We start from the raw sequence: 15,969 nt of genomic DNA on the forward strand, positions 1-15,969 counted from the left end.
GAATTTGTACATCCATGCCTTTAACATTCAGTGTGACTAATAAGTTAAGTTGGACTGTTTATGGAGACGAATGAATGAAAGTAAGCAATTTGTTATCACATGCTATTCCAAGATCTAACTGCACACTTACTGTTTTTAAAACCATTCTTTTTTGCAGCTGAAATACTATGAGGAAATTTCAGGAAATACTTTGGGTGTTTTATGTAATGTGTAACAATTAATTTAGGTTTTATTCTGATGTGCCAGTAATTGAGAATTGTTGGGTTTTTTTAATAGGAATATATTATAGATAATTAGTTTGCCTTTTGGGTTAATACATGTATTAAAATGCACTTGAATGGAATTTACTAAACGTAGAAAAAAGAATTGATTTCCTTATGTAGTTCAAAACAGTAATCCTGAACAATTGAAGTCAGCACTATGAAATTATGTCAACAGACATAATTCAAGATTGAAATTCAAGCCGACAGCTACATTAATGCTGGAATACCAGAAGAGTGCATTTGAGCTTGGGGAAGAGTATCACAACATGCTGGTCTAAAGCAGGGCAGAGCACAAAAGTAATTTGGGCTCCTTTACCATCGTATATGTTCTGCTTGTGAACTTGCAGCTGCTCTGTATGCATCTCCGTGTACGTACCATCAAACAAAAGAACGGTGGAGCAATGCTGACCTGTAAATTAAAGTGGTTTGCATTGTTTCTTCTGAGGCTTCCTTCCATTTTGAAAGGTAATATATTCTTCTCTGCCGAACTTGCAAGCCACCCAACTGTAAGATTGTATTACAGTTGCAGATTTTTGTCTTTCTAATAGTATATTACATGGCTGGAGTGAAATTGACTTTTCGGAGAACGTGTTAATGTGATGCAGCAATGCTAACTTATTTTGATGGGTTGGGAACCAAGAGTTGGTTAAGTGGCTTGCTTTTTTCTTATGCAGTCCAGGTTCTACTTCATTTTTTTTCTTTGACAACACCGTGTAAAACAAAGACACAGCTTTTAAAACTGTCTAACTAATATGATGAATGTCAATCACTTAAAAAACTCCACTGTAGCATAAACACATACTGTATACAGCTTTTATTCTGAATTAGAATAATTGAATCAATGACAGTGATTTGCCAGGATGTCAAATCTATCCATCATATCCTGTCACTACCAGTTTATTTTTTGTGATCAAAATCAAAAAGACTACTATTTTGTCATCAGCTATTTCATTAGTAGTAACAATCAGGTTTTCTCTTCTATGTTTTTTAGATATGCCTGTTATATTTTTTATTTCTAAAGACACACTTTTTTTTTTTTTAATCTTTTCAAAATAAAGTTTCAGAACTGAACTGTCAGTTTAATAAAGCAAGAAGACATCTGCTTTCCTATGCCAATATATTTAAAATATTATCGCTGATGTCTCAAACATTTTTTTTTCTTTTTATATTATGTGTTACCTTGAATGGAAGTTCTCATTAGATACTTAATTGTGCCTTTTGAAAGCGTGAAGTGATTCAAATACTTGGGGTAAAGTGATTTTTAACAAAGGCGAAGTTTTACATATTTCGCCTTTTTAATGTAAATAACACAAAACACAGTGTTCCTTTGTGAAATACAAAGTCACGAGACCCGGGAATTGCTGCCAACAAACTGAAATAGGTCACTGACCTAACACGGAGGAGAGAAAATATCATGGAAGTCACAGACCATTTCTAGTTAGCGTATTAGCCGAGAATTGCTAGCGAGCAGTGTGTGCATCACGCGTCCGCCTGCAATTCCCGTGCATTTGTAAGACATGAATTTCAGAAGCTTCCATAGCTTCACACGCTAACAATTATTTTAGTAATAAAAGGAGCTCCTCCTGCAAATCTGGATTAATCTTTTTTCTGATCCACTAGACATGCTTTGTGAAATAAGTGTCGCGGCATACAGATGTACCGTGGTGTTTACCTAAGGCAAAAAGATGTAGCAAAATTCTCCTTCTTTCCTTCCAAAACACCGTATCAGTTACAACAACATGTGACAGTGACTCGGCTCATCTCTAAATGGAGGATGCAGCGATGCCACGTGGGCGCAGGTGCCGTTCTGCACCAAAAGTGCCCCAGCTCACTTTGGGCTCAGGAGGCAGAGGTGGCGATTTTGTCAGATCTCCCATAGCCACCCTTTGAATGTCAAGCTCCTGTACACCAAAGTATCCTCCGGCTCTTTCTTCTCTTGGCTTGAAGACAAAACAGAGCTAAGAAGTGCAGCTCGGGTAATGGCAGACAGGCTACGGCGGGCTCTGTTGGCAGGCTGTCATGGTGTGCTACCAGCTGCATCCCGCATCGTTGCAGCCCTGTGCTGCAGGGCAGTGGCAGCCCTGTGCAGATGGCAGTGGCCCTGCAGTGTTCCAAGGGTTCTCTCCATAGGGGTGATGGTACAAGGCTTTTCTGTTTGTTGGAATTTTCAGGCACAACTTCCCTTATTTTGACAGGTTACAAACCGAAACCATCAAACTCAAGAGGGAAAGAAGGATTCTGCTGCAGTGACAACATTCCCACTGCAGTTATTGCCCGAGCTGAATGTAATTGTGACACGCAGTAAGGAGCAATCATGAAAGTTAAAGCATTGTGTCTTCTAATATGTCTGATAAAAATTCGTTATGTAATTTCTGTTCCGCTGAGGTTTTCAAGGCGTAAGTATTTGAAACATGAGAAGAATGTTATGATAGATTAAGTCTTTTACTACACTTGTAAAGAAATTACAAAAGCAATTTCAAGGATGCAGCTGAATTCAATTATCTGTAATAGTGGATACAGGTAAATGGGCATTCAGCTACTTCAAACTTGAGACATATTGTGGTACAGCACCAGTTTCAGCTTTAAATTTAATATAAAGTAGTGATGCTGTTCCAAATGCTTCTGGAGAAGTGCACGTCTACTTACAAGAATCCTGTACTATGCCAGTACTGAAGAGTGAGCTGTAATCAAGCCTTCCTGAAGCCACAAGGTTGCAATGCATCCCTTTAGACATTTATCTGTCTTACAAATATTACACACACAATATATATATTTCTCCAGGATCAAATGTTGGAAATCTAGTAAAATGCTCTTCCTTTGCCTGTGATGAAGAAGAATCATTGCACAGGGCACATAAAGAATGGGGGGAAAGGCTTCTATGTCTCCAAGATGTGGAAACAAGTTCTGCCCCCATGATATTTCTTGAGGTTTTTTGTTTTCTTTTGTGAGCTACCTGAGAGCCAGGCCTGCATTTCTTTTTTAATCACACTGAGCACATGATGGTGCTTAATCAATAATAAGAGGACTTGTGTAGAGTAAGGGAATGAAAGTGAATCCTCGTCATGTAAAAAAAAAAAAAAGGCAACTTGAATGGGAAGAAAATTTTAAAATTCCATAGTAATTAATTTCAGTTTCTAGTCTAATATAAGCAAATGTTGAGCTCCATTTTTTCCAAACACGGTTCCTTGTGTAGTGGATGCCTCTGTCTGTATTCCCACATCTGGGTGGACAGGCAGAATTTCAGAAGCGGTGTGCACCAAACGTCCTGAGCATCTGCTGACAACTTGTCCACTTATTAAAACTCTGCTTTTAAACAATTTTGAAAGTTTTTAGGCACATCAAGCTCATTTGCAGACCTCCTGTTCCTATCAAAACAAAGACATCTTTTGTGCTTTCTACACGTTTTTGCAAATGGGCATTCCGGCACTGTGGAACTTCAGGTCTCTGGGAAATCAGTGCAGCTTTAGGTGAAGAGCAAGCTGGTAAGATTAGGTCCAGAGGATCTTTGTTAAAACAGTATCAGATCTGGAGAATATGTGTCTGTGTATTCCTATAATATTTAAATAATATTTAAAAAAAAAAAAAAAAAGAGTCATGTCTCACAGCATTGAATGTTAAATCCCAAATGTAACAAGAATTTAAAAAAAAAATCTTCACAAAATAATGTGGCAGAGTTTGATTTTGTGCACTCAGAATTCTGTCAGCACCAAAGGAAGGCATCAGGTATTCTCTTCAGAAGTCTTTAAGCAGGCAAACTTCAGTGCAGTTTTAGCATTTTTTTTTTTTCTTTGGACTCAGATTGGAGCGGAGCACAGCAAAGAAAGCTCTGATGTGAATTTTTTGGGGGTAGGCCTGTTGAACAGAAGACACAGAGGCTTCCCCAACACCCTCCAGACTACTCACAAAGGGTGACCAGCACAGAGCCTGAAACATGGCAGCATCAAGGTATCAGAGAAGACTTCAGCACGGTCAAACACTGGGAAAGGGGGTAAAGAACAAGTAGTGTCGTTGGTAGACACAATTAGAGCATGGTGGAGAGCACGGCAGGTAAACACAGCCAGGAAATATATGTAGGCCTGGCCATGTGGAGTTTTCGATCTGCCTTTGCCCAAACCCTTGTTGGTGAACACCAGCATGGAGCAGGTGAATCATGGACCAGAAAGCCATGGGGCCCAGGAGAAGCCTGCTTTAAGGAGAGATGCTGGGGTCTGAATGCCTCATCTGCAAAGGGATGGTATTGACTTCAATTCAGAGAAATCCAAGGGGACAACTTGCTTCTTTAAAAGCAAAAAAAAAAAAAAAATTATAAAACTTAAATGACTGATCTTTTATTTAATCCAATCTGGCAGAGAGAGTTTTAAAAATAAATAAGCCCTCCCCTGCAGAATGCGAATCACAGAGCTGCTGACTACAGGATATGAATCTGGATATGGAGCCAAATTTGCAGAGAAACATTAGGGATAAAAGAGTTCCGTGTAAATCGTAATCCTGGTGCCCCATGTGCACTTTCTGTGGAATAACTGCTCAGAAGTGTCTCAGAATCCATCAGCACAGGGCTGACACGGTGGACGTTATCTGCGCATCTCCCACCTCCGCGGGTGCAGCTGGAAGAGCTCGTCGTCCCCGGGGAGGGGAACCGCAGCCTGCAGCCCTCACAGCACGGCTGCTGGGGCGTACGTGAGGGCTGTCAGGTGCCTGGAGGCAAGGCAGCCTCTGCTGGAGGCCTGCGTGCGGCTGCCCGCTCCTCCAGCCATGGGGAGCCTGCGGAGTGGTTGGGGCCTGGCCGAGGGGATTGGGCTGCATGCGGGGCGAGGAGACGTGGCTTCTATCTGCGTGGTTTCTATCTGCAAGCAGAGCACAGCGCAGCACAGACACTGCGGGTTCCTGATGAAGATCCAGAGAAAGCAAGATTTGCAGCATACAGGGAGACAAGGCCGAGCGGCCATCATGGACTCTGCTCCTCATCCTCCATTCCTACACCTCTCCCTGCTGGGAGGGAGGGTTGTACTGGGGTATTTGTCAGCGCTGATTGCACCTCCAATGAGGAACGTGGCTACGGGTGCTCATTTAGCAGGTGTCTTGTCAAAGAAAAGCTGTTTAAAAAGATGCTACACCACTTTGAGAGCAGAAGAGCCTCACTAGCTGTGTGTGGAGCGATGTGCAGCTGCTGGAGCTGAGCACAACATCAAAGGGAAACAAACGGGGGAAAAAAAGGAAAAGAGTGATATTGTTTCAGCTTTCCTACTGCTGTTTGTACAGATCTGGAAGCACAGATCGAATTCAAACCTCAGCACAACTCTAAAACTGCTCTTATTTCCTAGTGAAAACAAAACAATGTATTTCAGCCTGCAATACCTAAGAAATCAGAAAAAAAAAAAAAATCTAGAGACACAAAAAGAGCATGAAGTAGGACTGATGGCTGAAAACTCTGGGGCAGGGTTCTGTGTGTTACCAGTCCCAGGCTCGTTTCTGCAATGGCAGCATCTTCCCAAAAGATCAACCCCACATTACACTGCCCAAATTAAACCAGCACTTATATATTTTTATAAACAGAGACCCAGATAAAGAGGAAAAAAGGGGTGCAGTCCCCTTTCTGCTGCCTGCCAGGCATTACAGTCTGACTGCTGCTTACCTTCCAGAACCAAACCCGGATCAGCGCAGTGCGAGGCAGTGCCGCCACGGGCTCCACCGCACGCGTGGCTGTGAGCACTGTGGCTCATCATCTGTCTGCTCAGAACAATAACGGGTAGGTTAGCAGCCTTTTCACTTGTGATGTAAATATTGTATCTGGAACACAATATTTGAAATACAAAATACGGTGTTATTAAGACAGCGCTCACACATCAATTCTTGTGTGACTATAATTTGTGAAATGCCTTAGGAGGGGCTTATAAATAAAGTATAAGGTGTTATTATGAAATACATTTTAACCCAATGCACAGAAATGCCTCGTTCTTACTGAAATCAATAGCGAAGCTTCCACTGATTTAAGTGGTAAAAGGCAGAGATCCTTGGAAATAGCTGTGTTAGGCTGAGCAGCACACGGCGGTGGGTATCAGGCTTAGCAAGCTACATAGCTCTGGAAGAAGAAGAGGGATGCGAATGGGCTTTAGATACCGCTCAGAGCATGCTAGAGCTTTCAGTTTGTTCCTCGTGCTGCTGGACAAGGCAGCTGCAGCCGCACGCAGCTCCCTTCTACACCACACTGGCAAGCCCCCAGCCTGGGGAAAACCCCCAACCACAGAGCAGGCACGGCAGCCCTAAACCCCCGGCACACCGCTCTCCAGGCTCGCCGTGTCCCTCCTGCTCCCCGATGTGCGGCCAGCCGTGGCCTTCCCTGCCGACCTGCTTCCGCGGGGCACAACAGCAAGCCAGCGAGCCAGAAAGCTCTCCTCTCTGCTGCCCAAATAACCGCAAGGCCCTGCCTCCTTCAGGAGAATGCGATGCACGGGACAGGGGCTCCCTGCCCACCCCCATCGCCAAGAGCAGTCGTCCAGCCACGGGCAGCTCATGCTCTGGGAGCTGGTGTTGAGGAACAGGCTGCGGTGGTGGAGATAGACACGGCAAGTGGGCCATGACCGCTGGGCTTGCACGTCCCATCAGCTGTTCCTGGGTCAAGTTCGCCATGCATGAGGGACCTGCCCACTGCAGTGTTGCTGCAATCCAGCCAGAAACAGGAAATAACACACAATGCAAGGGCACGCGTCTGACCAACGTAGATATAAATAAAAATAAATTCCCTGTGTAATTAACATTCTCAAATGGATAGCTTCCAGATAATTAAAACTATTTACAGTTGATCTAACGACTGACCGGCATCAATTAAAAAGAAATATTTTAACCTAATGGTCCTGCTCTCAATGTTACGAGCTATCATATCATGCTTTGAGCATGGCCACTCTTTGTCCCTGAAGGACTCGGCCCCTCCGTGTGTGTGACCCCGTCTGCAGGCAGCCCTAGACTTGGTTCTCTGGCTTCATGGCGAGGAGTTATCTGCCACTACAAATGTGCTGGAGCGAGCAGAAAGGACAACATAACTGGCCCCGATAGCATCTCTGCTTCACAAAGGCTGTTTGTGAGGGCTGGGCTCTGACTCGGTGCTCCCCACATCCCGGCCTTTCAGGCGCGAGAGCCGTGTTTCAGCACAGCATGGCCAGAGCCGGCAGCACCACAATGAGCCAGGCTCGGGCTCCGGGAATGTTTGGCTTTCCTGCCAGTGACTAAAGGCCTCCAGCTTTCACTAGCCAGTCCCAGCTCGCATTGTTGCTGCCTGTTGATTTGTCTTCTCTCATTATTCCTTGACATGCAGCTCTCCACCCACGCCCACACTAACAACCCTCACACAAAGCGCATTGAGGTATTAACCAGGTTACAAGTTCAATGGAAAATTACACTAGGATTGTGCTGTGTGGCGGTACAAAAGGACGGTATTCACTCTCCCAAAGAGCTTGTTAAAAACACAGCTTGTTTTCTCTTCTCAAACATCCTAACAAAAACGGTTTTTAGAAGCCGGGAACGTACATTTGTGCACATATGCATTTCTGCGTATGCCACGTGTAAACACAGCAGCGCGGCTCGAGCTGCCGGCCGGGAGCCCAGCTCAGCTCTGCCGTTCCTTGAGAGCAGCCCACAAACGCAGGCTAAACCCACAGCCTCCTGCTCCCTGACTGCAGTTAAGAGACGAGAACGCATCCTCTTTCCATCAGCCCCAATTACGGGCTGCTGGAGGTGCCAGAGGTTCGTGAGAACCCTCCTGACTGCAAGCGGAAAATAGGCTCGACATTAAACTGAGTGAGGTTGACCTAGCACAGTAACAAAATTTGCAACACCACACTATAAGGTTAAAAAGAAAATAGTATAATAAAGGAAATACAAAGGCTTTGGCATGGTTTTTACAATCAACAATGGTTAATTCTGATATGTAGTTGTGAACAACTTCAAAACACTTAAGTTTAAAACTCTTGCAAGCACTTTTAATTGATTAGGAATGAATTCTAGATGCACAAAAATGATTGGACTGTGAACAGTAGTACAACTATATCTAAGAACAATTAACTTTTGCCGACCAAAAAGAAACGTATGATGCATGAAAATGTGTATAAAACATCTATAGAATATTCTTGTCAAATATAAATGAAATTAACTTTATTATAGAAATCATTCTGGGAGATTTCTAGGGAAGACAAATACTTACATTTTGACATAAAACAAATTGGATTATATCGAAGACACAATCTACCTTTTATCTATCAAACTCTTTTCTCCGTCGAAGTTCTCTCTTAACCCTTGTTTGCACATAGCTTCATCTGTTAACAACCTTTGGAAATACCAACAGATATTTTTCTTACATAAATCTAGTGCGTATTGTTCCAGGTTTAATTATATGCAATGGAATGATACAAACTTGGAACGTCAATCCATAATCTATGAACAGATTGGTAGAAGTATTCGATATATCTTGATAAAACTCTTAAATTCGTGGCAAAGCTTGTTGATCATGGCTTCTTTTTTTTTTTTTTTTTCTTTTCTTTTCTTTTTTTTTTTCTTAAAACAACTTCATGACCAACACAGATCAAACATCCATCCAGTCTACATTGTTCTTTTTTTTTTTTTTCATTATAACATACAAATGCCCATTTACAAATAATACACCAAAATGAATAAAAGTTTGGATACCAAAATGAAGATTTGTTCCAACCGATATAATGCCTTCAGTGTACAAAGGTCCATGTTAGAGTCTTTTCCATGTGTTACAGCGTAGGGCACAGTTGCAGTACAGAAGTACTCTGAGAGCCATTCTTCCTTTAGAAAATACTGCTGAACATCCAACTGTTGTCCATACAGTCATTTACGGAATTAACACATGTTTTACTGTAATCTTGGCCAGTACTGAGACATATCAGGTTCACTGCCAGGAACTTGAACTGGAACTGACACTCCAGGGGAAATGAGACCTGGAAATTGAGTGGGAAAATGGATATTTTAGCTTTTCTATACATAGCACTATTTTTGCTCACCCATTTCAGGTTTGTATGAAGTTTTGTATCCACCAGCCTGCGGGATTGGGCTGGGGGAAGATATGCTTTCAAAGCCTGTGTGCATCTAGCCGAGCTGTTATGTCTAAACTGTTGTGTTTGAGGTAAGTGGCAGAGCCCCAGCTCGATGCTATCCACTGGGAACTCAGCCCAAAATACACCGAGCATTCCTAGTTTTTAAATGTTCCTCTGTTGCTCCCAGTGATGCTGACAACCTTTTACCCTGTCGTGCTTTATTAGCAGAGGTCAGTAATCCCACAGTTACCTTCCTGTTAGATAACAGAGCCCTGGCAAGCAGCATCCTTTGGTGCAGTCATGGCAGTGACGTGCTCAGCCCAGCACACGCTTCACTTTGCAGTGAGCACGGCTGTGCCAATGCCTCACACCCAGTGAGTGCTGCTGTGCTCAGCCACACCAAGGTCTGTGCAAGGCTAGGGCCCCCCCAGAAGCCTCCCACCACCCCGCTATGGGCATGGCCTCAGTAACCCAGCACCTCCCACCCCTTCCCAGCAGGGCCCGCTCGCTCACCTGTGGAAGTGGTGCCAGAGGTGCCCATGGGCTGGCTATTCATGTGTGTCTGCATGTGCGGAGGGGTGTAGGTGTCATAGCTCCGGCCGTTCACCGACGGGCTGGTGGGCAGCATGCAAGAGTAGGAGGAGGTCTGGCTGGGTACTGGGGGCTGCGAGGACAGAGCAGAGTTAGATGTGGGGCAGCCCTGGGGCTCAGAGTCTCGGCATGTCCTCAAGCATCCCCTCCACCCAAAGGTACCGATGGCACAACACGGCCACGGAGACCATCCTCACCCAGAGGTGGCCGTCAGGAGGCTACGGGAGCTGGTGAGGCCCAGTGGGGCCACAGCCCTGCCCAGAGCCCTCTTTGATCCTTTGTCAGCCATGCTGCCCGCCTCCAATATCGTGAAATAAGGGCTTAACGACGCAATTCCTTTCCCTGAACTTGAGAGACTCTAACTTTATTTGGTTAATTTTGGTTCAGCAATTAGTAACATGGTAATTGCCGCGGCGAAGGAGTCAGGCTCTCTAATCGGCTCGCCCGTCTCCAGCAGTGGTCAATGCTGCGTGCCTCAGACAAAGCTGCACAGCTCCCGTAATTGGCCAGCACCTTCCTAGGCCAACCCCACCATTAAAAAAGGAGGAATTTTGCATCTGAAAGGTCTATAGAAACGGACCCCAAAGGAATAGATTTCTTCCTCACCCAGCTGGTGATCAGCTAATGCTTTCAGGCATGAGGATTGACAGCTCTTGCAATTCTGGCTTAGCTGGCAGAACCACTGATGCTAATCGCACCCTCCCTTCCCTCGCTCAGGTGTCCCTCACGCGCGTCCCTCCCGCAGCGGAGCGCTCCGACAGCACGCGGCCCCGCTGCCGTGCCTTAACCTCAGGACGGGCGTTCTTGTCTGAAATGGGGCTCCTCACACCAAACCTCGTGATTGTAAGGTTGGAAGAGACCATTAAGACCATCTAGTCCAGCCCTCGAGCCATCCAACCGCCAACCGTTTTGAGGACCTTTCTCTCCTGAAATCCCAGCAAAGCGCTCATCCGAGCGCGATGCCCTCTCCGCGGCGCTGTGCTTACTTGCATAGGCAGGTTGTTGGCCATGGTGAAGCTGGGCATGGGTGGCAATGCGCTGTACGTGTTTGTGAGCGCCGTGTCTGTCCTGCCCAACATGGAACCTGATGTGAAAGAGGAAACTATAATAGAATAGACAGATAGATGGAGACATTAGTTTAACCACGATCGCGCTCGGCGGCACAGTCCCACGGTCTCGGTGTCCCGAGGATGGCTTCACGCGGGCGGGTTGGCTGCATTACCGGGGGTGGTCGGCTGTGGGATCGGCTGGTAAACGCTTGTGCTGAAACTACTGCTGATGGGGATGTGGCTGGGAGTGTTGCTGGCTTGTCTCCGCTGGTTCCGCAGCTTCTCCTCCCTTCTCCACTTGGCCCTTCTGTTAGAAAACCACACCTGGAAGCACAGCGTTTGAGGCGTGAGTGGCCTGGTGGGGCGAGGGCACATGGCTCCCCGGGTCACCCAGGGCCAGCACAGAGCTGCCCCACAGCACAGCAAAGCCAAGCCCATCTGCTGCTACTTCCTGATGAAGGAGATGGGCGAACACCCGGCATTACACTCGACTTCAAGAAGCCACTCATAACAAATTACAGTGGTTAAAGGAAGAACGATAACGGCGGAAAGTTACGTGGCAGCTCCATACCTGTATCCTTGCTTCAGGCAAATCTATTTTAGCAGCTAGTCGCTCTCTCGCAAACACATCGGGATAGTGGGTTCTCTCAAACTCTGCAAGGAGAAGTATTGCCATGTGAGTTGTAGAGAACGAATGTGGCTGATGGTCAGGTCCCAGCCTTGTGGCACAGCCACACCCTCAGTGCCTGCAAGTCGGTACTGTGAGACAGCACAGAGCCCTCTGCATAAATGTGTGCTGGGAAGGACCCCAGGCTGTCAGGCATGGTGGGGCTGGGGCTGGGCATGATCTTCTTACCCCTGTGAGGAGCTCCCATGGCACCCTGACCCCATGACCAAGAAGCTGAGTGGCACGTGGCCGAATGACGACAGGAAATCTGGGCAGAGAGCCGGCCACGGCTGGGGAAAAGGGCACCGGCTGCCAGCCCTGGGCAGCAGCAGAACTGGGGATGGGGAGCAAGCATGGTGCTGGCACCCAGCACCCTGTCCTGCCAGCATCCAGCACCTTGACATGCTGCTACCCAGTACCCTGCCCCACCACCACCCAGAAGGAGGAGGTCAGCCCGGGGTGCAGCACTGCACTGAGCCCCGCGCTGCCCTTTCTGTTCTCCGCAGCCATCGATGTGGGTCAGAATGAAATGGCATGGAAGGAGCCAGGGGCCTCAGAGCTGTCTGTATCTCTATAAGGCATGTGAATGCCAGGAATCTGCTCAGCTCCTAACGCAGCCAGGGTGTCTCTTGCCTTTCTCTCCTACTGCTGCAGCAGCAAAATGTCGCTCACCTTTCTCAAGGGCTTCGATTTGCTCTTGGGTAAAGGATGTCCTATTTCTCTGCAGCTTCCTTTTCAGCTGAAGTCTCATCTGGGCCTCGTCGGAATCTTCCCCATTGGAGCTGATGGAGTTGGTGTTCTCCCCTCCTCCCTCCTGCTGCGGGCAGCCGTCTGCGGGAAGGAGAGCGCGGAGGTGAGACGGCGACACCGGGAGGAGCTCTAGCAGAGCAGGGGCTGAGCAGCTGACCCCCCTCCTAAAACAATCTGGGGTACGGCAGTGGTGTGGCCCTGATGACACCACTAACACAGGGATGCTGCATCTCCCCGCGCTCCCGTAAGCGTTCCGAACGGAGAATTACAACCGCCCTCTCTATATTCCACGTTATTTTTCCTCCGGGATAAAACCTGCCTAAAAGCCCTCTCCACTGGCAGGGACTCGATATCCGGTCGCTGCCAAAGCACCGGGGCGGCCCCCTTTGCCCACCCGACGCGTTTACCTATTGCTGTATTTAAAAGAGCGATGTTCGGTATTTCGGATTATCTATAATCAGTAATTCCCATCTAATCAATTAGATGTTGATAGGTTTGCAGAAAATGCTATTAAGGAACCAAACCAAGCTTGTAATCTTTTTTAAAAAATATTTATCCCGTTTTTATTTGAATTCTGCACAGTCAATTTCATTTTAAAGGTTGTGAATTTAGAAGTGCCTGCATTGTTCTGCAGTTTTATTCAACTATTGTATGAGTGTGCATCGCCTTGACACCTATTACTGAGCACAGCTGTAATTATATCATCACCAAGAACAGGCTATAATTGCCGAAAATGGAATTTTATATTTAGATAAAAGGACCGTCCATTCTTTGTAAACGCGGCGCACCAGAGAAAAGTAAGATTTCTTTGAAAATTTTAACATGTAATTTTCAAAGGAGCGGCAGCGAGGAGCTCGCGGCCGAGCGGAGCGCAGCTGAGCGCCTGGCACGGCTCTCCCCGGGCGCTCCCGGCGCGGGGCGGCCCCGCGAGGCTGCGGGCAGCGCGGCCACAGACCCGGTCCCGGTGCCGGCCCCGCTCCGAGCGGCGCTCCGCGGCTTCCAAGGGGAAGCGGAGAAGGGGCGCGGGGGCCGCCGAATGCTAATCGTTCCAGCCGCAAAGTTACGGCACGAACGCGTCGCGACGCTCCCGCGACACCCTTGAAATATTGTGGGAAATCGACTTTCAAGCAATATCATTTCTAATCGGCTCACAATGGCCCCGGCCTTCAAAGCGCGGGGGGAATTGTGCCGGGATCTGGTGGGACCCTTTCAACCACTTTGAAATGTTTTAAAACCCCCACTTTCTCCCCCATTTAAACACGGGGATTCAACCGCAGCGGCCACCATATGGGCGGCCGCAGCCCCATTGAGGCGGCCGCCGGCGGGTGAATAGCCGGGGGCTGCCTTTCAGGGCACACAAAGCCGCCCCGCCCGGGCCGCGCCGTCGCGGCGGGGCCGCCGCCCTGCCAAGCGCTGGTGGCAGCGCCGGGGGCCGCCCGCCCGGCCCGGGGGCGGCAGCCTCACCTCCGCCACCGCCCTCATCCATCACTGTCCGCCCCGCGCCCCGCGCCCCGCTACCCGAGCGCTGCTGCCCCCGGGCCGGGCCGGGCGGCCGCTGGGTCCCACCGCGGCTCTCGGGCCGCCCGCACACCCGCGCGGACAATTAAGACGTCTCCTCTCTCCGGGAGCCCCTCCGCTGCCTTTTTTTTTTGTTGTTGTTGTTTTTTTTTAAGAAGGCCCTAAAAGGAGCGATCTCAATAATAGGGCTGTTCCACCTTCCAGACCTAATCCGTAAGAAAGGGAGTGAATGTCCGTCCCTATTATCCTATGGCCAGACCATCTGACGCTGGGCATAGGATTTGTTTCCTGGAAAAAAAAAAAAAGAAATGGGGGGGGGGGGAAAAAAAAAAAAAAAAAAGACGCTGGGAAATAAAATCATTCCTCGGTTTCTCAGTGCCGTACTCAGCGAGGCGGAAAACGAGCAAAAAAAGATAGCGAACCAATTGCGGCACCGCTCAGCCACAGAGCCGGGATCAAAACATTGTAGCATCTGTTGAAAGAGAAAGTGTCTAAATCCTATAGAAGGCTTTAGACTTAGAAGAGAGGGAGGGGAAAAAAAAGATAAGAAACAGTGTCGCGGTGATCCCTAAACCCGCTAAATCGCTGGAGAGTTTCTCCCGGATAGAGATGTCTCTTTTTTGTTCTGTCAGCCCCCGCGTATCCATTATTTTATTCACCGCCGCATGGCGTTTATCAGATTGAGACCATATTTGTGCCCCTCTGAGACCTAACCTCGCCTTATGCTTTTTGAGTAATGGACTCTTAAAATCCAGTAACATTCCCCTGCAAGGGAAAAACGCTGGAGGCGGCATGAATATTCCAGCGCGCAGCCGTCCCGCTCGCTTCGGCTCCGCTCGCTCCCCCGTTCCCCGCTCCATTCGGGGCTCCCCAGACCTGCACCGGGGGTCCCTCTGAGCGCCCTCCAGCTCTGCAAGGCCCCTCCCGCAGGGGCTCGGGGTTCCGCACCGCTCCGCCGGGCGCTGCGGGGCCGGGGCTGCCCGCAGGTAGCGGTGCGGAGGGCGCTGGCTGGGCTGCGAGGGGACATCGGGGCGCAGAGGGGAAAGTGGGCTAAAAAAGCGGGGGACGGGGGGAGCGAGGGCCGCGCTCTATCTTTCTGGTGTCCTTCATAGATTGTTTTCTTCTCTTAAAACTGACATGTCTAATTGGCAAGCGGTGCCATATCGTGTCCAGAGGTCTCCTGTGGAACATTTCTACAGCTGTCTCCTTCAACTAGACGCTTATTCATGTCGCCTTAATGAGAAACAAAACGATCTCTAATGAGCAATTACATAGCGACAGAATTGTTCCCATAACAAATTCTTGCGTGCGACAGAAACATCCTTTGTACCAGATATTCTGCACACTGTTACCGATTTTTTTTTCCTCGCGGGGCAAAAACAAAAAGCAGGTTGTTGTGTGCGGGCACCTCCTCGAGGGGAGCGGCCGCGGCCGGAGAGCCGCGCTCAGACACGGCCATTAACCATCCCGAGTGGGCAACGCGGCATCCCATTATCCTTCATATTATCCCCTTGTCATTCCTACGACCGATACCTATTAATCTTCAGGATAAACACTTTCCTATATTTACGAAGTTGTTCCCATCGAGGAGGGACCGCTGCCCGCCCTTTGCAGGGAGCTGATCCCGGAGCGCGGGCACCCGCGTCTGGGCACCGCCTCCGGGGGCCACATCTGGGCACCACATCGGGGCACAGCTGGGCACAGCCGCCCGACCCGCACGGCACTCACCTTGTGCGGGCTGTCCGGGTACCGAGGTGCCGGGATACCAGCCGGGCCGGGTGCCCCATGTCCCCGTCTGCCCGTTCAGCATCCTTAGCTTGTCGTACATCCCGTCGGCACCCATCTGTTGCTTTTCGCTAGCCAGGTTGCGGAGGACTCTGTTTATCGACGACACCTGCAAGGCAAAGGACAGAAGGCAATGGTAGGGCGGTAGCGCTGCCCCCGAGCCGCCCGCAGCCCCGCGCCCACAGACGCCCGGCCCCGGCCCCGAGCCCGGCGCTGCACCACCGGAGCGACGCTGCGGCTGATGCTCGCGGTGCGGGCGCTGGGGGTGGCCGCGTTGTTTGTCGCTTTACCCCCCC

General features: G+C 48.7%; 1 protein-coding gene across 1 annotated transcript; it reads right to left on the minus strand.

Moving 5' to 3' along the window:
- Positions 1–9,131: 9,131 nt before the first annotated feature.
- PAX6 (paired box 6) lies at positions 9,132–15,750 on the minus strand. Its single transcript, XM_042882684.1, has 7 exons — positions 15,617–15,750; positions 12,293–12,451; positions 11,525–11,607; positions 11,127–11,277; positions 10,891–11,006; positions 9,827–9,977; positions 9,132–9,217 (listed from the first exon to the last, which is right to left on the minus strand). Exons 1-7 carry the CDS (start codon positions 15,729–15,731, stop codon positions 9,132–9,134), a joined length of 861 nt encoding a protein of 286 aa, XP_042738618.1. The 5' UTR covers positions 15,732–15,750.
- Positions 15,751–15,969: the final 219 nt, after the last annotated feature.

The sequence above is a fragment of the Lagopus leucura genome, unplaced genomic scaffold (genome assembly GCF_019238085.1).
Source record: "Lagopus leucura isolate 7727_CA_CO unplaced genomic scaffold, USGS_WTPT01 Super-Scaffold_100035, whole genome shotgun sequence".
NCBI lineage: Eukaryota > Metazoa > Chordata > Aves > Galliformes > Phasianidae > Lagopus > Lagopus leucura.